This window comes from Macrotis lagotis, chromosome 4, assembly GCF_037893015.1.
Source record: "Macrotis lagotis isolate mMagLag1 chromosome 4, bilby.v1.9.chrom.fasta, whole genome shotgun sequence".
In the NCBI taxonomy this organism is placed as follows: domain Eukaryota; kingdom Metazoa; phylum Chordata; class Mammalia; order Peramelemorphia; family Peramelidae; genus Macrotis; species Macrotis lagotis.
In genome coordinates this window covers 256822875-256845830 of record NC_133661.1, presented here as the reverse complement: position 1 = coordinate 256845830, position 22956 = coordinate 256822875, and the positions used below count along the sequence as shown (strand labels likewise).

Here is a 22956-nt window from a genome sequence, read left to right as displayed (position 1 = left end):
TAACAAGCCTGACATGGATAAAGGTTTAGCAAAGAAGAATGATAAAGATTCATCAACTTAGCCCCATTGCCTTGTGTGTGGGGGAGGGTGGAAGGGGGGGTGGAAGTGGGGGGGGGGAAGATTTATCAGCAGGAAGGAGTAAAACAAAAGAGATCAATATATCTAGAGAGGAGAGAATATCCAGGAAAAGGTGATCATTAATGTTAAATGCTATAGGGGCAACTAGGTGGTACAGTAAATAGAACAATGTCCCTGGAGTCAGGGGTACCTGAGGTCAAATCCAGCCTCAGACACTTAATTTTGTTTGGCTGTGTGACCTTGAGCAAATCATTTAACCCCATTGCCTTAGATAAATAAAAGTTTTTAAAAATGTTAAATGCTGCAGAGGTCAAGAAGGACAAAGATTGAGAAAAAAATCCTTTAGATTTAGCAATGAAGAGCTCATTGATCATTTTGGAGAGAGCAGTTTCAGTCAAATGATGGGATGAAGGTCACATTGCAGGGAGTTTGAAAGTAGGTAAGAAGAGAGATAGTGGAGGTATCAATGGTAGTACCTTTTTCAAGAAGTTTAGCCGAGAAGCTAGACATAGGAAGATGGATAATAGGAATGACTGGATCAATTGAGAGCTTCTTTTGAAAATAAGGAACATTTGGTGTTGGTATGCAGACAGGAAGGAAATTGTAGATAGGGAGATAGAAGATAAGTAAGAAAGTGAGGATTAATAGATAGTGAGGAAAATCTGGTAGAGTAGAAAGGAGGAGATGGCAGCAAGGGTAACAATAGAGAGTCTGACTTTGGCAAAGAGAAGGGACATCTCTTCCCTCAATCTGGAGTAAAAGAGGAGAAAGTTGTGGAGGGGACATAATGAAATACATGAGATGAGAACAAGGGGGAGCTCTAGGAAAATGGATCTGAATGTTACTTGGTGAAATATGAGACTAGAGAGCAAGAACTGATGAATGTTGAATGCAGATTGAAATATACTTTTATTCATTTATTGTTTGTTTATTCAGCAAGGCAATGGGGTTAAGTGACTTGCCCAAGGTCACACAGCTAAGTAACTATTAAGTGTCTGAGGATGGATTTGAACTCAAGTCCTCTTGACTCCAGGATCCACTGTGCCACTCAATATACTTTTTCCCCCTAAAATATACTTTTAAAAACTTTATTTTTTTGTTTTGTAACATTGCTAATCTGAAAATATGTTTTGTGTGATTTCACATGTATAATTGATATTGAGTTGCTTGCCTTCTCAAAGAAGGAAGAGAAGCAAGAGAGGAAAGAATTTGGTAATCAAAATTCAAAAAAAATAATTATTAAAAATTTTAACACATGTAATTGGGAAATATTTAATGAAGTAAAAAAAAGTAGGTCTTTTTGTAAAACTTCTCCATTGGTTGGTAGGTTGTGATCCTTCATAGTCAAAGGGGACCAAAATGACATCACTATATTAGAGTCAAACAACAATGTGCCCTACAGTGGCCTCTCTGACCAGAACTTCCCCATTGCTGTCAAGAGTACTACCATCCACTTAGTTACCGGAAACTCAACCTCACTGTTAACTGAAAAGAAAACCCAACTTGGATTATAGCTTAACTTTGCAGTAAATTCAAATAACATAATTTCTTGATTTTCTACAGCTTCTAAAGTAGAATATAAATTAGGCTGAAGGAAGTTTAATGGAGGGAATAATTCAGGGTTTCTTTTGTCAATGCTTAATTGGGTGACAGATCAAGGGATAAGAGATTTGAGAAGAGATAGCATAGAAATGAACTACTTTACCATTGTTTGGAGATTGGAAAGGGAGGAGAATATAATGCAAAGATGATGGCCAGGGAAAGTACTGAGAGATAGAAAGAATGATGGACTTGGGGTTGGTTGAATTAGATGAAAAGTTGGGATAGTTGAAGGACTATCAACTGAACTCCTCTACTGAACTGAAGTCTACTATGAAGACAGGAATTGGGAAGGCTGTGTGAGCCAGAAATATGTCTTTTTAAGAAAAAGAGAAAGAAATTTGTTGGGGATAGCATATAAGGATCACCAGAATTTCATCCTGGTGATAAATTTGAATATTATAAATTTCAAAAAACAAGTGATTCCTGAGTGAAGAGCAAGGAGGATTCCAGTACTGAAAACAGTGGCCAGGAAAGCATTATTTTTATCCTAAGTTTAAAATATTTGGGGCAACTAGGTGGTGCAGTGGATAGAGCACCTGCCATGGAGTCAGAAGTACCTGAGTTCAAATCCAGTCTCAGACACTTGATAATTACCTAGCTGTGTGGCCTTGGGCAAACCACTTAATCCCATTGCCTTGCAAAAAAAAACCTTAAAAATATTTATTTATAAATTTGTTAATAACTTCTTAATTTTAAGTATTTTGCGAAAAGTGAGTGAATGTTCTACAATTTATTTATGCTGACAAGAAGGGAGACTTTGCTACATAAATTTTGGAAACCACTCATCCATTATTCATAGGCATAAAAGCAGGAGATGGAATGTTCTGTATTACTAGCTCCACCAATGCCACTGGAATAGAGTTTAGGAAGGGGAATGAAATTAAATGGGAAAAGTAGAGAGGAAGGTTTCTGAGGGAAACCTTGGGAAATCTTTAATGAAATAATTTAATGAAATAAAAAGTTTCAGTCCATCAGGTTTTTCTGTGAGCACAGGACAGGTTTATATGTTAGCTATGTGAGCTTGATGAACCTTGGCAAGTCACTTAACTTCTGTCAACCTGTTTCTTTATCTGCAAATTGGCTATTCTTCAGAGGATTGTTTTTTTTGTTTTTGTTTTTGTTTTTTTTTTTTTTGCAAGGCAATGGGTTAAGTGGCTTGCCCAAGGCCACACAGCTAGGTCATTATCAAGTCTCTGAGGCAGGATTTGAACTCAGGTTCTCCTGACTCCAGGGCTGGTGCTCTATCCACTGTGCCACCTAGCTGCTCCTCAGAGGATTGTTTTAAGATTTCAAATTTAAATACAGGTAAAACTTTGTAAATATATTTATGCTAGAGAAAATAAGAGTCATTTCTAGTTTAGGCTGTGTGTGTGTGTGTGTGTGTGTGTGTGTGTGTGTGTGTGTGTCTGCCAACAGTGATTGTAGGGGTAGAAGATGCATTCATCCTTTTTTATCAAAACTTCAGTTTTGGGGGGCGGTTAGGTGGCACAGTGGATAAAGTCAGGAGTACCTGAGTTCAAATCCAACCTCAGACACTTGATAATGACCTAGCTGTGTGGCCTTGGGCAAGCCACTCAACCCCACTGCCTTGCAGAAAGAAAGAAAGAAAGAAAGAAAGAAAGAAAGAAAGAAAGAAAGAAAGAAAGAAAGAAAGAAAGAAAGAACTCTTCAGTTTCCATGAAACCTTCCAATTACAGAGGCACTTTAGGAGGGAGACGATCAGTGCTGTTCAGTATGCTAATCATAGCCCCGTAAGTCCCGGCATCGTATGATTGACAGGCCAATGTTAAAGGGCAAGCTCCGGGGGAAGCTCCGGGGGAAGCTCCGGGGCGGGGCCCGGACGCGCGGCTGTGCGCCTGCGTCACGTGCCGTCGCTCAGAGGCGGGGTTTCGGGACGCGGACCAATGGCACGGCGGAGGCCCTGCGTGCCGCGGCACTTTTGAGTGTCGGCCGGCCGGCCGGGGCCGCGGCTCCCTCGCTTTCCGCTCCGTGAGGCCGCGCTCCCCGAGCACCTGCTGATCCCCCGGCCGCCGCCCCGAGCCTGCGTCGAGCCATGTAGCTTCGTCGACATGAGCGGCCGCCCGAGGACCCTCTTCCAGACATGGGGCTCCAGGGTCACGCGCTCGATTCGTTCCTCTTCCGGGGGCGGCTGCGGAGCCGGGAGGCCGCGGGGCCTCCCCGACTTGGGGGCCGCTGCCCCGCGGGTGGAGGGGCCGGAGCCGGACGACGACGTGCTGCTGGTGGCCGCGTACGAGGCGGAGCGGCGTTCCGGGGACGGCGGCCAGCCGGCCTGCCCCGGGCCCCCGGACGACGGCGGCTTCTGCCCCGCGGCGGGGGCCCTGTGGATCTATCCCACCAACTTCCCGGTCAGGGACTACCAGCTGCGCATCTCGGAGGCCGCTCTCCTCTGCAACACCCTGGTGTGCCTGCCCACGGGGCTGGGGAAGACCTTCATCGCCGCCGTCGTCATGTACAACTTCTACCGCTGGTTCCCCTCCGGCAAGGTGGTCTTCATGGCCCCCACCAAGCCCCTGGTCGCACAGCAGATCGAGGCCTGCTCCCGGGTGATGGGCATCCCTCAGCGCCACATGGCCGAGATGACAGGTACCCAGGAGGGCTGGGGCCGGTCACTGCAGAAATCGCTCCTGTTGTTACCAAAATGCTGCTCTTCTGGAGTCAGGAGGGCCTGAGTTCAAATGTGCCCTCAGACCTAGCTGTGTGGCTTTGAGCAAGCCACTTAACCCATTGTCTTGCAAAAAACCTAAAAAAACAAACCAAAAAAGAAGCAAGGCTCCCTGGGATTTTTATTCTAAATGTCTCTAGAAACAAGAAGTATGCTAGGCTTTTTTTCAGCACAACAAAATGCTGCCTTTGTTGGCCTCACCCCTCTGCCGAGGTTAGCCTTCCTTGTGTTCCAGATACACTCAGCTATATCTTTTTGTTTTTTTTAAAGGTTTTTGCAGAGCAAAAGTGGCTTGCCCAAGGCCACACAGCTAGGTAATTATTAAGTGTCTGAGTTCGGATTTGAACCCAGATACTCCTGACTTCAAGGCCGGTGCCTTATCCAGTACGCCACCTAGCCTCCCACTCAATTATATCTTAAGCCCCTACTTGATTCATTCAGTCAACCTTTTAAAAAGCAGGACTGGGCACTTTGCCAAGCCCCAGGGATACAGAGCTTGGCAACAAACAGCCCCTGCCCTCCAGGAGCTTGGTATCTAAGTGGAGAGATGATAAGCAGACAACCATGTTCAAAAGAGAACCTTACAGGATAAATTAAGATAATCTTAGAGGGAATGCACTAGCATTCAGGGGGAACTAGAAAGATCCCTGACGTGTCATAGTAGCTGACTATATAGATGTATAGATATAGTATCTTCCCTTAATTCACTAGCTCCTTACTGCTTCCTTACCTACAATACAGATATGAATAAAAGATTGTGAGGTAAAGTTACTGGCTCAAGTCCACACAGGAGTTTAAAGGGAAGATCCAGAAGAAAATTGGATCTATAGCTATAGAGTGGTGATGGTGGTGAGTGGGAATGGGGAGGTCTTATTTCTGCCTCAGAAAACCAAACCTACACTCTAGGATGCCTAGAAGAGATTATGACCTTACCTTAGATTTGTTTTGGTCAGCTATTAAGCTGATCCTATGTTGTGACTAGATTTCCATTCACCATATGTTTGAATGAAAATTAACTTTTAGACTTTTTTCCTTTGTCATTCCTTTTAATGTCATTCTTATCAAGTCTTTTCTCCTCTTATGGAACATCTACTTTGACAATTAGGCTCTGAGGTGGAGCTTTGAGATCTTGAATTAAGTTGAAAGTCAGTTAGTAAAGAAAAAATCCTTATGAAAAATGGATCATTTCTCCTCCATATTTTATTAAGTGTAACAATTTAAAATCTTGTTCTTATTTTTGCAGGTTGTACCCAAGCTTTCATCAGGAAGGAAATATGGCACAATAAAAGAGTTCTTTTTCTCACTCCTCAAGTCATGATAAATGACCTTTCTCGTGGAGTCTGTCCTGCTGTTAAAATTAAGTGTCTTGTTATTGATGAAGCTCATAAAGCTCTTGGAAACTATGCTTATTGCCAGGTAATGATTCTGTTAGTATTTTGGGGTCATCACCATCAGAGAGGTAGCATGGCATAGTAGATAGAAATATGGACACATTTGGTCCAGTCTTACCCATTCACCCTCATTCTCCCCTTTTTCTCTGAAACTGTAGTCATTTCTAATATTTGGAAAGTATGTATTTATTGACTACTCTATTGTTTTTACTTACTGTCTTTGGGACTTTCCAGTCCAATACCAATCCAATATTATATCTTTAACATTATAATATATAAACTCTGAGAGCAGGGATTGCCATTATTTTCTTGGTCACTGAGGGGCTTTAGGAATCTTACTTATTGGCAATTGCTAGTCTTAGTAATAGATGATCATGCTTGGAGATTTTGTGTCTTAATTTCTCTTCTTTGCAGATTTTTATTAAGATAGAACTGACACATAGTAATCAGTGGAATTCCTAATAGCACTCTTGTCCTCCTGACTCCAAGGTCAGTGCTCTAAGGAGGGCAGGGGTTAGAATCCTGCCTCAGACACTTGACTCTTACTAGCTGTATGACCTTGGACCTGATTGCCTCACATCCAGGTTCATCTCCAGGTGCCCTGATTCATATCTGGCCACCAGACCCAGATGACTCTGGAGGAGAAAGTGAGACTGGTGACTTAGCACAGCACCCCCTCACTCAAATCCAAATCATTGGCTTGTCATGGTATCGTCTCCCTGATGTTGTGGTCTTCTTAGAAATTGAAGGGCAGGGGTGGCTTGGTGGTGCAGTGGATAGAGCACCAGCCCTGGAGTCAGGAGTACCTGAGTTCAAATCCAGCCTCAGATACTTAACAATTACCTAGCTGTGTGACTTTGGGCAAGCCACTTAATCCCATTTGCCTTGTAAAATCCTTTAAAAAAAAAAGAAAAGAAAAAGAAAATGAAAACGAAGAGCAAAAAACCCCCCTATTTTTAAAAAATCATAAGCAGTTATTAAATCTACTTAATTTTGAGTAAAAATTGATTATTAAAAATGACTTTTCAATTGCATTTAAAATACTCATTTTATGATATGAGTTCTGAACTTAATACTTTTTGGTATAGCTTTCCAAAAACAATTGACATCAATGTATAGATGAGATTAAAAAGCAGAATGAGTTTGAAAGGACTTGCAGAGAAGAAGAAAAAGAAAATGAATGGAAGGACAAAAAGAGTTTACCTTGCTTTTTAAATTTACAGTTTATAAGCTCCTTGCTTAAGGCCCATGATCTCTGAAGGTTTGTCTAGAGGGACTCTGAAATTTGATAAGTGTGGTCATTTCTATTTAAGGTTTTTAAGTACTTTTTTTTTAAGGAATTTTAAGTTGTGAGAATAAATATGATCTGAATAGCTGCTGCTGAGATCAGACCATTTATTTAGAAATATATGTTTATTAAGAAATATATTAAGAATTGTACTTTGATCCTTAAACTGAGTTCAGTTTGTTTTTTAGGCATCATTTTAAAAGAATGTGTATTTGACAAGCTGACATTTTCATATTTTACTTCTTATTTAAATACTTAAGAGACTTGTGATTTCATCAGTGTAGTGTCTGATAAGTATAGCAACCTTTTCTGACTTAGTATCTGGTATTTGAGAGTTATGGTTGAAAAATTAATTACTGTTCTGCCAACGTGATAATGAACCTTAAAATTTAGTTAGATTGATCCTCATATAACAGTTTTGTAATCCATACTCCATCCCATTCATACTCAGTCTTTCCAGTTTAGTAGGATATAACAGAGCTTATATTCTGCAGTTATGACAACCTTTAATAATCTAGATTCACTGCATTAACTTCCACACTTCAAATTAAGCAATGAGAACAGAAATTTAGGGTGGTTTGTATTTAAATTCTTTGATTATTTTCTGGAATTGATAGTGTTTTGACATCCGTGCCAGTGGATCTAAATATAGGATGTTAATTTTTGTTTTTTTTCAAAAATTAAATCTTGTAAATAAAAAGGAACTCTGATATTAGAATTTACTTTTTACCTTTAAAAGCTCAAACAATTCAGTGTAATTTTCTCATGTATCCTAGAGTGTCCCAAAAGAAACACATTCTTTGGAAAACCAGTGGTAGTACTTGTGTCAATATTTAGAAAAACATGAATGTGATAAGAAAAAGTGTTTTAAAAAAATATTTGGCAGAAACACTTTCTCAAAAGTGAAAGCCATAATCAAGGGTCAAGAATAAGATTTGAATAATAGGTATGGATTTGATTATTAATGTATGTATGACATTAACCTACTATATCATCATGACATTTTAATGAAAGACTACATATTCCTAAAATATTATTTACAAAGTTTTTTTTTAATGTTTGCTTAATTACATATACTCAAAATATTTTTTTCAGGTGGTAAGGGAACTAATTAAATATACAAAACACTTTAGAATATTGGCTCTCAGTGCCACACCTGGCAGTGACATAAAGGTAAGTGTGATTTTTTTTTTCCATTTAATAAATACATGAGAATTGCCATTTATGATTCATCCAACCTTTAATAGTGGCACCAGGGAACATATAGATGGACATGATTATTACAGAAACATTTCATTACATCTCTAATTTCCCTTAATAATTTGTTGCAATACCCATGAGTAAATCTAGCCTTTTTCATAGCCAATTAATTTTTTGCTTCTGCCATTTCTATTTTAAAAGGTTAATATTTAAATTATTTTATTGATGACTGAGCCCCTGCCTTGAAAGTTATCTTTGCTTTTAAAAATACTGTATTTCATGAAACATTCCCTAACTTCTCTGAGTTGGTAACTTTTCACCCAGAATAATAGTTTTTTAATTCATCCTTTTTTGAGGGTTTTGTCTCTTCACTTAGTTTATTATGCATTTATATGCCAGGAAGAGATATTATTTAACTGTTTAAAATTTAACACAACAAAATGTTTTAGATAGTTATAGTAATGTCAGCTTTGTACCTGTTGCATCATCTCAAATCTGACCTAAGTACATAGCCTTAAATAATTTTTGTGCTGCATTTTCTGTCGGTTGGAGTTATAGGGATTGTACCCCCCCCACAATCTCATAATTTTTATCATTGCTTTTCATTTTTTCCCCCCATCCCCTATCCTTTCCATTCTCTCCTCCTCCATTAAGGATGCCCTGGGGAAGTCTGCCTCTATAATATGCCTTTTCTGGCAAATTATTTTAAAATCATATTTTATTGATAAATTGTGGTTTTGTATCACTTTCATAAACTACTGTATCCAAGGAGGCAACATGCTATAGTTGAAAGAACTCTATCACTCTAGTCAAAGGACCTGGATTTGAATGTTACCTTGAAAGTCACTTAACCTATTTAGACTTGTTTTCTTATTAGTAAAATGAAGGGATTAGTCTAAAAGACTGGAGATTCCTTCCAGATCTAATCTAAATCTGTGATTCTATAATCTTTTCCTCTTTCCATCTAGCCATTCCTTGAAACAAAGGTGGAAACAGATAGATGAATAAAAATAGTTTATCATAAGCAATCAACTTATCAATTTGGTATACTTTTACAGATTTGATAGCTGATACTTAGGGTGGGTAAGCTCATCAGCATTCTAAAAGTGAGAAATTTCAGTGTTTTGAAAAACCATTTTGGATTTCTGATAGTGATATCAATTTCTTTTTTTTTTTTTAGGTTTTTGCAAGGCAATGGGGTTAAGTGGCTTGCCCAAGGCCACACAGCTAGGTAATTATTAAGTGTCTGAGGCCAGATTTGAACTCAGGTACTCCTGACCCCAGGGCCAGTGCTCTGTCCACCTAGCTGTCCCATATCAATCTTCTAAAAACATTTTTAATCTGGCTATAATTTTTTCTAATTAATAATATTTTATTTTTTCCCAATTACATGTAAAGATAATTTTCAAAATTAATTTTTATAAGATTTTGAGTTCCAAATTTTTTCTCTTCCTCCCTTCCTCTCTTCTCTCATTAAGATAGCAAGCAGCCTGATACAAATTACATATGTACAATCATATTTTCATATTGATCATGTTTTGAGAGAAGAATCAGAACAAAAGAGAAAAATAAAAATCACTAGAAAGAAAAACAAAAAAAGGGAAAATAGAATATTTTGATCTGCATTCAGACTTCATCAGTTCTTTGGATGTTAATAGTATTTCCATCAGCAAGTCTTTTTAAATTGTCTTTGATCATTGTACTACTGGGAAGAGTTAAGTCTATCATAGTTGATCATTGTGCAATGTTACAATATTCTGCATGTGCAATGTTTTGCTCATTTCACTCAGCATCAAGTCTTGTAACTCTTTTCAGGTGTTTTTTTTTTTTTTTACAAAGCTCCAAAGTGTTTAATAAGAATTAAAAATACTGTAAAGAAGCCATACAGTTCATTCACAGTCAACTAAACGAACATCTGAAATTACTCCCAATGGAGGAAAAACAAAATGGCTTTAAGGAAGGACAGGACAGGACAGACTGTCAGGAATAGGGCAGCTCGGGGACAGAGCAAACAATGACATGAAATGCAGTGCATACTTTTTTTCCCCATTGACAGACAAGGAATCCACTGTTAGCAGATCCCCAAGAGTATCATTTTTTAAAAAAAACTTTAAAAAAAATAGGTTATAGACATTTGGTCTGCATACCTGAGGGATCGCCCATTCCTCTGTGCTGCTCCTGCTCCATCTTGGCATTGGAAGCCTTCTGAGTCTTGCATAGTTACCTTTGATATCACTAGAGGATATATAGAATGGGGGTGGGAAGAATAGGGATGAAAGAGAAACTATGAGAAAGCACCTATGGGAGGTAAAGTAGTTTAAAAAAACCCCCAAAAACTAGGAATTGTAATAATTTTTTCCCCCTAAATTGTGCTGATGTTTCTGGTTTCCAGCTAGTTTAAAAGTGGAAGACTATAAGTGACTGACATCTCATGGAAAACTTGGGCCTTCCCTCATGCCCATTAAAAAAAAAATCAAACCAAAAAACCAAATTTATTTTCCTTAAGGACAATTTTAATTTAGCATTCTTTTTTTTATGACTTGAGTAAAAAAAATGGTGGCCAAGATGGTCCTTTGAGGCTAATAATGCTAATCTGTTCCTGTTTATTGTCACCTGAAATCATTCTCGACCTTCTGTGAGGTTTGAAAAATCTTTTTAGAAGAAACCTTGGAATCCTGAAGATGGGGGCCCTTCAAGGAGAAAGCTAAAAGTCAATACAAAATAATGAAGCAATCATAGCCCTGTTTTCATAAGTATAGCCTACGAATGGCAAATAAATCAAACATGTTGGCAAGGGGTCATCGGAAAATGCCCAGGGGCTTCCATGAGTGCCTATTGCTCCTTACAAAAAGGGATATGAGAGATGGGGGTGGGGTGGGAAGGGGGGGACTTTGAAATTCCACACCAGCATCGATAACTCGTTTAGATTTTTTCATGAATTTTCTCAACTTTCACAAATAGTCGATCCAGATCACTCCTCAGGTCATCCAATAAACTTTTTGTGGCCTCTAAATTATTCTCATTGGTTTCAGTTTTCACTGAGTAAGCGACCAGACTGTCCACAGCAGTCCTAACCATTTTGAGGTCTGATTCCAGTTGGTTTAAGGAGGACTTTAAGTCATCCAGGGATGCCAGTTTTTCTAGATAGTTAGGTGGGAGAGAACTGTCCTCCTGGTCTTTTTCAAGCAGAGTGTGGACCTGTTTCCGCACCTTCTCAAGAGAGTCCACGGCACTGGGAAGCTCACTCACGCTTCTCTTCAGGTCCTCCACATCGTTGTAGAGGGAGAGCTGAGACTCCCCCAGGCTTCTCACGGTACTCTCAAGGCCATCTTTATCCACATCCAGCAGTCCATGGGAGGCTGTGATGCCTTCAAGGTGCTCCTGGAGACTGGCCAGCTGTTGGTCATGATCTTCACTCTTGGAAAGAAGAGATTCCAGAGTTTTCATCTGTTGAGAAGTTGCCGTCTGGATGGTCTGGAGGCTATTTTCCAGATGCTCAAATCTGGAATCAAAATCATCACTCCTCTGAAGAGTCTAAGGCCTCTGTGTTCTTGTCAGGTGTTTTTTTTTTTTTAACACACCTTGTTTTCTTGAATTGCCTTATTTTTCAGAGACAGTGGACTTGGGGTAGCCACCCCTCTTCCCCCAGCTGTCATAATTTGTTACTTGCACCCTTAGTTGTACTCTCACAGTGTGACCTTGAGAGTTGAACCAGCTATAAAACCAACATCAAACAGTTCACACCAGTCTGATAAACTGTGTACCTAGGACCCTTATGGATAAGCAAACCATCACATCTTCATAGTTTAGCAGTTATCAAGGGAAAAGAAGGCTGCTTTTGGCATCCTATTTAAGCATGTTCACCTCCCTTTCACCTTTCTTCTTCCACTCAGCATGTGATTACTTCTTTCCTTACCCCTACTGCTCCCTTCTTTCATGTCACATCCATTTGAGAAGTATTGTCTTCCACTTTTCCCCACCTTGTTCCAACTCAGGAATATGTAAGCTTCTGTTTCCATTATGAACTCCTTCAATACTTGGTACAGGAGTTCTACATGCATGTTCATTTTTCTTGTAATAAATCCAGTCTCAACTCAAGTCTCATGGAGTTGTGATTTTTTTATTGTTAATATTGTATATAGGCTGTGCAACAGGTTGTTTCAAACCTACTAGTTGGGCAGATAGAGCTTCGCTCTGAAGACTCTTCAGATATTTTGCCATTCACTCATGAAAGACGAATTGAAAAACTTGTAGTTCCCCTAGGAGAAGAACTTGTTACAATTCAGAATACATATATACAGGTAAGTGACTTTTTTTTGTGGCTGTTAAATTCCTAAATTTCTGTTACGTGGCATTTTTCACTGGTTTTTTTATTTACTGTTTGACTTTGGAAAAAAATGCAAGATTTAAAAATGATTAACAAACACATTCCAATATACAAATAACATTACTTATTTTTTTTTTTATTTTTCCTAACTTCTTTTTCTTCTGTTTAATCTTTGTCATGTCTCGCAAAATTCATAGAGACCTTAACTTGTCAAAGATAAGTATAATTAAACAAATAAAAAAATCAATGTCAAATAGATTTATACTTCAGACTTTTAATTCTAGTTATCTGTCTTTCCAGACATGATTGGTCTTCATATTGATCAGATTTCTGGTGTAAATGAAAGCACTTTTGAATTATATTATTGTCATCATTGAAATTGTTGTCTTGGGGGCAGCATGGTGGTGCAATGGATAGAGTGCTGGCCCCTGAAGTCAGGAGTACCAGAGTTCAAATCCGGCCTCAGACACTTAATAATTGCCTAGCTGTATGACCTTTGGCAACTCACTTAACCCCCCCAAAACAAAACAAAACAAAACAAAAAGAAATTGTTGTCTTGCTTCTACTTACTTCATTCAGCATCAGTCATACAAGTCTTTCTGGGTTTCTTTGAATTCTAATTTGTCATTTCTTATAATATTATATTATTCTGTTACACCCAAATGCCATGATTTTTTTATCCATTTCCAAATTGGTGGGCATTCACTTTGTTCCCAGTACTTTGCTAAGAGAAAAAAATAGTGCTATAAAATATTTTTTTTCTTTTATCTTTATTTAGTACATGTGTTGTGTGTGTGTGTGTGTGTGTGTGTGTGTGTGTATGTATATTAGAGATTTTTGGAGTAGAGGTCAAAATTCTAAAGAGACTGGAATTTCTTGACTCCTTTAGTACGTTAATGTGCTTGCACTGTTGAAACCCCTCCAAAAATTGTCATTTTTTTTTTGACATCTTTACAATTTTAACTTCATTGGAAAAGGGAATTTTTATGTGGAAGTGCTGAAGTCCTTTAGAAAGGAAAGAGAATGACCTGGGGGCTTAGTATTCTACAACTACCATAATTTTGATTGGTTAGAAAATTTAATTGTACATACTTCAACAGATTATTGAGTGAAGGAAGCAAAGATTGAGTCTGGAAGTAATGATGGGGAGTAATGAGTATCTAGAATCTCCTTCAGGGATCAGTAAGGGTGAGTAAAAGTATAGCTAGTTCTGGAAAGGATGGCCAGGCATTCTGTATTATTAGAGGGGAGTTAGGTCCCAGTGAGTACCAAAGATAGTGATAGAGAGGTCCAGGATGAAAGGGAGTTTGTTCACTACAGAACAGTAGTTCCCGAAGGTTTGGAGTGGGACCAAGGACAAGAGAAGATGAGAAGAAAAGGATTAATCCTCCTAAATTTTTATTGATTACTTATTACAGTCTGGAGTCACCTTTATTAATTACAGAGAATAGTGGTTTTAGGTCTAATTCATATATATTACCAGAAGAATGTGCTGGAGCCTGGTTCTGGTCAAGACCTATGACCTTTGGGTTGCAGGTGCCTCTGCAAGAACTTTTTCATAGATAAAATAAAAAAAAGAGAACGTATGAAAATGTTGTGTCTCCTAATAAACATCACTTAAGCACCTATTGTGTGACCATGAACTGTACTAAATATCAAAGGTAGAAAGGCAAAGATAAGTAGTTCTTGCAAAATGAAAACAATAAATAAACCTGTTACATATCTGTATATATACCTACATGTAGGTACATGAATGTGTATGTATACACACATGTATGATAATTCAGAAATTGTCAGCAGAGGGAATCACATTAAAGGGCAATTGGGGAAGACTTCTCATTGAAGTTAGAATTTTAGCTGAGACTTGAAGATAGGTAGAGTGAAGGAGAGAGTGTATTCCAATCACTGAAAATAACTGGAGACTGGTAATGTAATTTCTTGTGCAAGAAGAGCCAGAGGGCCAATGGAATACAGAGAAAGTGGTGTGGAATAAGGTGTTTTGTTTTGTTTTTTTAGGTTTTTTTGTTATTTTTGGGTTTTTTTGCAAGGCAAATGTGGTTAAGTGGCTTGCCCAAGGCCACACAGCTAGGTAATTATTAAGTGTCTGAGACAGAATTTGAACCCAGGTACCTAGCCGCTCCTGGAATAAGGTTTAAGAAAGTTGGATGGGTTGGAGGGACCAAGCAGTAAATTTTATATTTATTTCTAGAGGTGATAGGAAGCCACTGGAGTTGATTGACATGGTCATTTGAAAGGGGGTGGGGACACAAGTCAGATCTGCATTTAGGAAGATTAATTTGACAGTTAAGAATGGCTAAGTGGTGTAGTGGATAGAGCACTGGCCCTGGAGTCAGGAATACCTAAGTTCAAATTCGACCTCAGACACTTAATAATTACCTAGCTGTGTGGCCTTGGGCAAGCCACTTAACCCCATTGCCTTGCCAAAAACAAAAAAAGGATGAAGACCTGTATTAATGTGATGGCATAGAGGAGAGAAGGGTACATCTATGAGAGATGTTACAAAGGTAGAAATTTGTCATGATTTGACAATTGATTAGATAAGGGGTTGTAGTGAGGTGAGAGTTAAATATGACACCTCGGTTGCAAGCATGGGTGATTGAAAGATGATGATGTCCTCATAGTAATGCGGAAGTTAAAAAAGCAGTTTTTTTTAATTTAAGTTTATGATAAGTTTAATATGCTAGTACCAAAATTCTTATGCTTTTCTATTGTATCTAATTTCTATGGCCACTTTGTTTTTTTGTGTTTATTTGAAAATCTTAAATGTTTTAATTGTATTTTACACTTAAATTGAACCAATGTCAAGTGTAAGGAAATTAGTGAACATATATGAAAATGAGGTCTGAATATGCCTGCTATATTTAGCAAATATCTTTATGTAATTTTTTTTTAATCTCCAGGTTTTAGAAGCATTTGCTAGTCGCTTGATTAGAGTTAATGTTCTGATACGACAGGATATACCCAATCTTACAAAATATCAGTTAATTTTAGCAAGAGATCTTTTTAGGAAAAAGTCATCTCATGTTCTGGTAAGTGTTTAAAAATACATCTATATGTGCTCAATGTAAGTTAATGTATAGGTGTATTGAATTTTTGCTTTAAAAATTACATTACCTGTAAATGAATTAGGATTTAGACACTGACAATATGCTGATAATAACTAAAATGAATTAATTTTTTAGTTCAGTTAAATTTTAATTCTTTTGTTATCAAATTGGTGTTTTTGTACAATCAATGTATTATGTACAGTGGGATCTTGGATTTTATTTCTTTTAGGCAATTTTGTACTAGTAAATATTTAGTCTGCATATAGAGCATGTCCCTTTGAATATGAGTCTGGGTGTGGATATTTTTTGTTTCTCATGTGTATGTGTAATAGATTGTAGAGGGAGACATTCTGATGGGCAAAGTCTGAAAAGTACTTACATTATAAAAAACAGACATTCCACATACACATTTTGATCTCAAAATTGAACAAGCAGAAGGAGAATAGAAAGTATTGCATGTGGAAAACTTCAAAGTGTTTAGTGACTCCTAGCTTCTGAAACAAAGGCCCATCTTTTTAAGCAACAGTACTATGTGACTATGAATCATGTAACACCACAGTCTCTGAAAATTCCTGAATATTAAAGAAATTGAAATTGAGGATGCAATGCATTGGTGCCTGGTTGGTATGTTAAGCAAAGAAACACTTAAAATTTCATTTAAAAGTGTATTAAAAAATTTGATAGTCAAGATAGTAAAATAGCAAGTTTACAGATATTGTATTTTATTAGAATCCTCATGGTGACATATTAAGGAAACACCATGTTGCAAACTTACGTGATGACATTCATAAGAGTCACATATTGTCTAACTTTTGACTTCATCCATCTGAAATGCTCCACAGTTAACAGTGCTTGCGTAATCATTATATCTAATGACAATTTTTTCAGTCTATTTTAGTTTATTCACCAGATTTCTATTCATCAGTCATTTGATTTTGATATTCTGTCTGTTGTCATGACAGTTTGATTATGTAGTACTGATCAAATTTATTTTCTTTCAGTTAGCCTGATAACTGATTGTTTTCTTAGGGTGTACAACAAGGTGTCATTGAAGGAGATTTTGCTATATGCATTAGTTTATATCATGGTTATGAATTGCTGCAGCAAATGGGAATAAGATCCTTCTATATCTTCCTTTGTGGGATTATGGATGGAACTAAAGGTAAACAAAATATTTTCCATCTAAACTTTTTGCTATTTATATATAATTTAAGAGAAACAAACATTCTAAAGTACTTTATCACTAGCAAAATAATTTAATTATGCTGTGATGGGTGATTTTGATAAAATCTGCAAGAAAAAACAAGTTATTCATTAATGATATATGGGCATGAAAACTTAAAAAAAAATTTAATTCACACTTTTTGAGAAACAGCATGGCATAGTGTTTAGAATCAGAGTAGCTGTGTCATCCTGGGCAAATCTTGCTTAATCTCTCAGTGCCCCAGGCAACTCTCTAAAACTATCAAGTATTTAGCAATTGTAGATCTGCTTTGGTAGAGGATGTTTCCTCATCATGACTCCTTATGCCAATAAAATCACAGCTCTAGATCAATAAATACTTTATGCTTTTTTAAAAATTAATTAGAAGTCATTAATTAAATTTGTAATTTATATGGAAAAATACTTTTCCTTATTTTTAAAAGGACTGACTCGAACCAAAAATGAACTTAGCAGGAATGAACAGTTCATGAAACTTTTTGAACAACTAGCAAACATATTTTCAGATAGAAATACAGCTTCAGGAATTGTTGATGGGAATCCCAACCAAAGAGGTCTGTAGAATTTATCTTTATTATTTTGAATTGTATCTCTTTTGTTTCAAAATAGCATTTACAGTTCCTTGCATTGCATGTTACTCTTTTGTGATTTACAGAACATTTTCTTTTTGCATTATCTTGTTTGAATCTTTTAAATGACCCTGTAAAGTAAGTAGGGCAGGACTTTTAATCCCATTATACAGATGAAAGATGAATAAAGTAAAGAGAAATTAGGTAACTCGCTTATAATTCTGTAGTTAATAAATGATAAAACCATTCAATATTAGGTCTTCTAACTTCATTTAACATGTTCTTTATATCATGTTTAATTTTAACCAATCTTACTACATATTTTTATCCTGCAATAGACTTATTAAATGCTTACACTTTTCTTGTTTATAGCTAGTTATTTCTCTTTTTTTTTTGGAAATAAAACAAAAATTTATTAAAAGAAGTTACAACACATAAAAGGAATTGGCAGGGAGCGAGAGACAGTGAGCTATAGCTAGTTATTTCTAAAACAAAACTGATTTTTAAAGCTCAAGTTATATTTAGGATATGCAAAATTGTTTGTATTTGCTTATTCCCTTTAGTTTGTGTGCTCTTTGTGTTGCATATCTTTCACTAGAATTTGATAATTTCAGTGAATCTTAAGAGTTGGAAGCCACCTTAAAGGTCTTCTGGTCTACACTTTCCCTGAAGTTTCTCAAAATAAAACTTGAATTTCAGTTTTTTACTTTTGTTTCTAAAAGCATGCAGGCATGACATATCTATATCAAAATTATGTTTCAAATTAAGTAAATCTCAACACATTAGTCATTAGTTCTGAAAACAATCAATCCTTAAGAACTTTGAAGTATATATATGTGATTTTTGAAATTACAGATATCCTTTTTTAAAAAAAATTTAGGAAACAATGATGAATTTATCTACAGCCATCCGAAGTTAAAAAAAATTAGAAGAAGTTGTTGTTGAACACTTCAGAACCTGGAAAGGTATGTTGTAAGTCATTATCTTCTTTTTTTAAAAAAAAAATTTTATGTATGTCAGTGAGGTTGATTGACTTGCCAAGGTCACACAGCTAGGCAATTATTAAGTGTCTGAGACTGGATTTGAACTTAGGTACTCCTGACTCCAGGACTGGTCAGGGTGGTCCTCTACCCATTGTGCTACCTAACTGCCCCCATATTCATTATCTTCAAAGCAAGAGAAGCTTATGATGAAAATAATACCTCTTTGCATTTGTGTAGTATCTTTCTGTTTCCAAATTTGTTCATGTAAAATTTTATTTGGTCCCAACAAGGTCAGTAAGGCAGTATTAAATCTAATTGAATAGATGTTTAAGACTTTTGAATATATTATTTTTCCCAGTTATATGTAGTAATAATTTTTAACACTTATTTTAAAAGAATTTTGATTTTCAAATTGTCTCCTTTCTTGCCTTTCCCCCTCCTGAGATAATAAGCAATTTGATTTAGGTTATACATGCAAAACATTTCCATATTAATCATGCTGTGAAAGAAAACACAGACCAAAAAACAAAGTGAAAAATAGTATGTTTTAGGGGCAGCTAGGTGGCGCAGTGGATAGAGCACTAGGCCTGGAGTCAGGAGTACCTGGGTACAAATCCTGCCTCAGACACTTAATAATTACCTAGCTGTGTGGCCTTGGGTAAGCCACTTAACCCCATTGCCTTGCAAAAAGCCTAAAAAAAAATAGTATGTTTTGATCTGCATACAAGCTCCATTAATTCTTTTCTCTGGAGTTCTTTGGAATTGTTGAATCATTATATTGTTGAAAATGGATAAGTCATTCATAGTTGATCATAGTACAATATTGCTGTTGCTATGTACATTGTTATCCTGGTTCTGTTTGCTGGCTGTGGATCATTTCTTGTCATTCTGAAATCATCTTGTTATTTCTTTTAGCACAACTGTATTCCATTGCAATCATAAACCATAGCTTGTTTAGCCATTTCCCATTTGATGGGCATCCTCTCAAGTTTCCAATTCTTTGCTACCACAAAAAGAGCTGCTAAAATATTTTTGTAGAAATAAGTCTTTTTTTTTGATACAGATCTAGGAGTGATATTGCTGGATCAAAGAGTATATGTGGTTTTGTAGCCCTTTGATCATAGTTCAAGATTGCTCTCCAGAATAGTTGGATTATTTTACATCCTATCAGTGCATTAGTGTCTCAGCTTTCCCATATTTTCTCCAACATTTAGCATTTTCCTTTTCTTTCCATTTGAATTTTCCAATAGCTTGAACTGATGTGACCAAAATGCATTTCATCCCATTCCAAATTTCCCTTCCAAATTTTATTTCGAGTCCCACCACCTTTTCAGCTATCACAGTTTACCTTCAAGTCATCCTTTACTTTCCCTTCTTCCTCATCTTTTTGTATTTCTTTTTTTTTAATTTAAAGAAATGGACGCCCCTCCCCCTCACTTTCCTTCCACTCCATTGCAAAAGCTATTTCTTGACTCTTTTACATGAAATATCTTAGTCTGTTCGATCTTTCCTTTCTCTTTCTCCCAGTACATTTCCTTTTCATCCATTATTCCATTTTTACAATATTTTATTCCTTCAAATTCAACTCTCTCCTTTGCTTTGTCTATAAAAGCTCCTTCTACCTGTTCTAATAAATGAGAAGGTTCATATGAGTATTATCAGCATCATCTTCCCATACAGGAGTATATGTAGTTCATCATCATTAAATCCCTCATAATTTTTACCCTTCTTTTCCATCCTCTCTATGCTTCACCTGAGTTCTGTACTTGAGGATCAAACTTTCTATTCAGCTCTAGCCATTTCAACAGGAACATTTGAAATTCCCTTGTTTCATTGAAAGTCCATGTTATCCCCTGAAAGAGGTCAATTTTGCTGAGTAGTTGATTATTGGTTCCAAGCTCTTTTGCCTTCTGGAATGTTACATTCCAAGCTCTATGAGCCCTTAATATGGATGCTCTTAACTCCTGTGTGATCCTGACTGTAGCTCCACAAAATTTGAATTGTTTCTTTCTGGCTGCTTGTAGTATTTTCTTTTTGACTTGAGAGTACTGGAACTTGGCTATAATATTCCTGGGGGTGGGGTGGGGTTTTTTTTGCATCTCTTTCTGGAGGAGATCGGTGGATTCTCTCAATTTATATTTTGCCCTCTGCTTCTAGGATATCAGGAAAATTTTCCTGTAGAAATTCTTTAAAAATGAAGTCAAGGCTCTTTTCCTGATCATGACTTAAGTTATCCCAATAATTTTAAATTGACTTTCCTGAATCTGTTCTCTAGGTCAGTTGTTTTTTTATTCAATCAAGTAATCTGGGGATTTATTTAGTGAAATGTTCAAGTTATGAGCTTATTTACCCTTTAGGGCTTTTTTTTTTTAGGGCTTTGATCTTCCTTAGGTAGAATTCAAGTTCTTTGCCCTCAAGCATGTAGCTTTCTGCGTAGCCACACTGGCCTGGCCTTTATGCGATGCAGGCAAGGAGCTTGCCCTGCTGGAAATGCTCCTCCAGAAGTGAGCTGATCTTCACATTCTTCTTCCTCTCCTCATATTTGTTCTGGATCTTCTTTGAGTGCTTTTTATTTAAACTTTCCTCCTCCTCAGGAGTCAGCTTTGCTCCCTTTTTCCTGCCCAGTAGAAGGGCATAGTGGGGACTCATACCACTGGCAGTATTGGGTGCTATTGATGAGCACAATGCAATTCTTTACCAGTGTCTTGGTCCTGACCTGCTCATTGTGGGATGCATTGTAGGCCACATTGATAATCCTTGTTTTTCAGGTACAGCACTTGGAGCCCCAAGAGAAGCTGCCCACGTCAAGCTTCAGCACCCATTTTTGTTGCCTCCTTGGATTTGCATAGTGTGGATGTGGCAGGGGCCGATTTTGGTGTTGCTGGGTGGGTGGCTTGAACTTCTTGTGGTCTGGATTGCACTTGTTTGTGCTGTTCAAGTTATCCTGGGAGATCCTCATGGTTAGTGCAAGCTGCAAAGAGCTTAGTTTTTTTTTTTTTGCAAGGCAAATGGGGTTAAGTGGCTTGCCCAAGGCCATACAGATAGGTAATATTAAGTGTCTGAGACCGGATTTGAACCCAGGTACTCCTGACTCCAGGGCCGGTGCTTTATCCACTGCACCACCTAGCTGCCCCCCCCCCCAGTTGTTTTTTTCAATGAGATATTTCACATTTTCTTCTAGTTTTTCCACTCTTTTGGTTCTGTTTTATTGTGTTTTGATTCCTCACAAAGTCAACAGTTATTTTTAGCTTTGAAGAAGTTATTTTTTTTCTGTTCTTTTCTCTTTTTTTTTTTAAGGTTTTTGCAAGGCAAATGGGGTTAAGTGGCTTGCCCAAGGCCACATAGCTAGGTAATTAATTATTAAGTGTCTGAGGCCTGATTTGAACTCAAGTACTCCTGACTCCAGGGCCAGTGCTCTATCCACTGTGCCACCTAGCTGCCCCTGCAGGCAACCTTTTGATGTCAACTGAGAACTGAGCAGCAATTATACTGAAATGCAGATGGTGTTTTCTAAAATTTTGGAATCTATTCTAGAGGTCCTATTAGCAAGTAATGCTTCATACAATAGTATTGTCTATTGCAATTATGATGAGTCATATAATGTTTTAAAATAAAAATCCTAATTATGCATGTATTTTGTAAAAGCTAAAAAAATTCTTCTGACTCCATAGTGTTAGTAATGTGAAAAAGTAGAGCTATGTTAGTTAAGGGATAATTTGGTTTGTGATGTTGCAATGCTGGCTTATGTACTCACCTTTTCTTTAATTTTTTGATTATGTGAACCAGACTACATAAATGGGCTTTGAGGTCCACAGGTGAATTGCGCGTTGGATGTATTTGGTGTGGGCTGACTCAGTTGTGTTTTGGAAAGAAATATTTTGAATTAATGCTATATATCTTTGCCTTTTGAACCAATATATTTAGTTGCATGTGCTTTTTTTATGTGTCTTCAAAATATATTTTCTGTTAAATAGATCAAAATACATCTGAAAAAAAATGTGATACCAGGGTTATGATATTTTCATCATTTCGAGATAGTGTTCAAGAAATTGCAGAAATGCTCCAACGCCAGCCAACTATTAGAGTTATGACTTTTGTTGGCCATGCTTCAGGAAAAAGCACAAAAGGTTTAACACAGAAAGAACAACTTGAGGTAATCAAAATTTATTGATATGAAAGAAATATGAATATTTTGAGATTCTTTTCACTTATGTCCTTTATAGAATCATTAATAAATTTCTAAGCTTAGGGCAATTTGCTTTGACATTAGACTTGAAAATAAAATTAGAACTGTGTTTGAAGTACTTTGAGATGTATTTAAAAATGAATTTCTTTAAGTGAAAATATTCAGAAATATAATTTTAAGAAATTTTAAGATTAAAAGTTTTTATTTAAATTATTTTACATTTTAAAAGTATGGTAAGAAGTAATCCTGAAAAAATAAAAAACAAGTAATCCTGATGAAATATATTTCTCTCTGAAATTTCTAAGCATTTTCAGAAATTAGAAATTGTTAATATAGTCCCCCTCCCAGAGAGAACAGTGA

The 22956-nt window shown here is 36.8% G+C and overlaps 2 protein-coding genes and 1 pseudogene across 2 annotated transcripts in view; 2 read left to right on the top strand and 1 right to left on the bottom strand.

The window, feature by feature from the left end:
- The window catches only part of LOC141522414 (Fanconi anemia group M protein-like), a 141099-nt gene that overhangs the window by 52353 nt on the left and 65790 nt on the right, over nt 1–22956 (top strand). The window contains exon 12 of the mRNA XM_074235849.1: nt 22385–22563. Within this exon, the coding sequence (XP_074091950.1) occupies nt 22385–22563 (179 nt within the window). The remainder of the gene's footprint in view (nt 1–22384; nt 22564–22956) is intronic.
- LOC141522416 (Fanconi anemia group M protein-like) lies at nt 3710–22469 on the top strand. The gene is made up of 9 exons (XM_074235850.1): nt 3710–4284; nt 5607–5779; nt 8138–8215; nt 12385–12543; nt 15491–15619; nt 16667–16799; nt 17284–17412; nt 18308–18392; nt 22385–22469. Exons 1-8 carry the CDS (start codon nt 3750–3752, stop codon nt 18370–18372), a joined length of 1401 nt encoding a protein of 466 aa, XP_074091951.1. The 5' UTR covers nt 3710–3749; the 3' UTR covers nt 18373–18392; nt 22385–22469.
- LOC141520503 (small ribosomal subunit protein eS8 pseudogene) lies at nt 20824–22007 on the bottom strand (annotated as a pseudogene).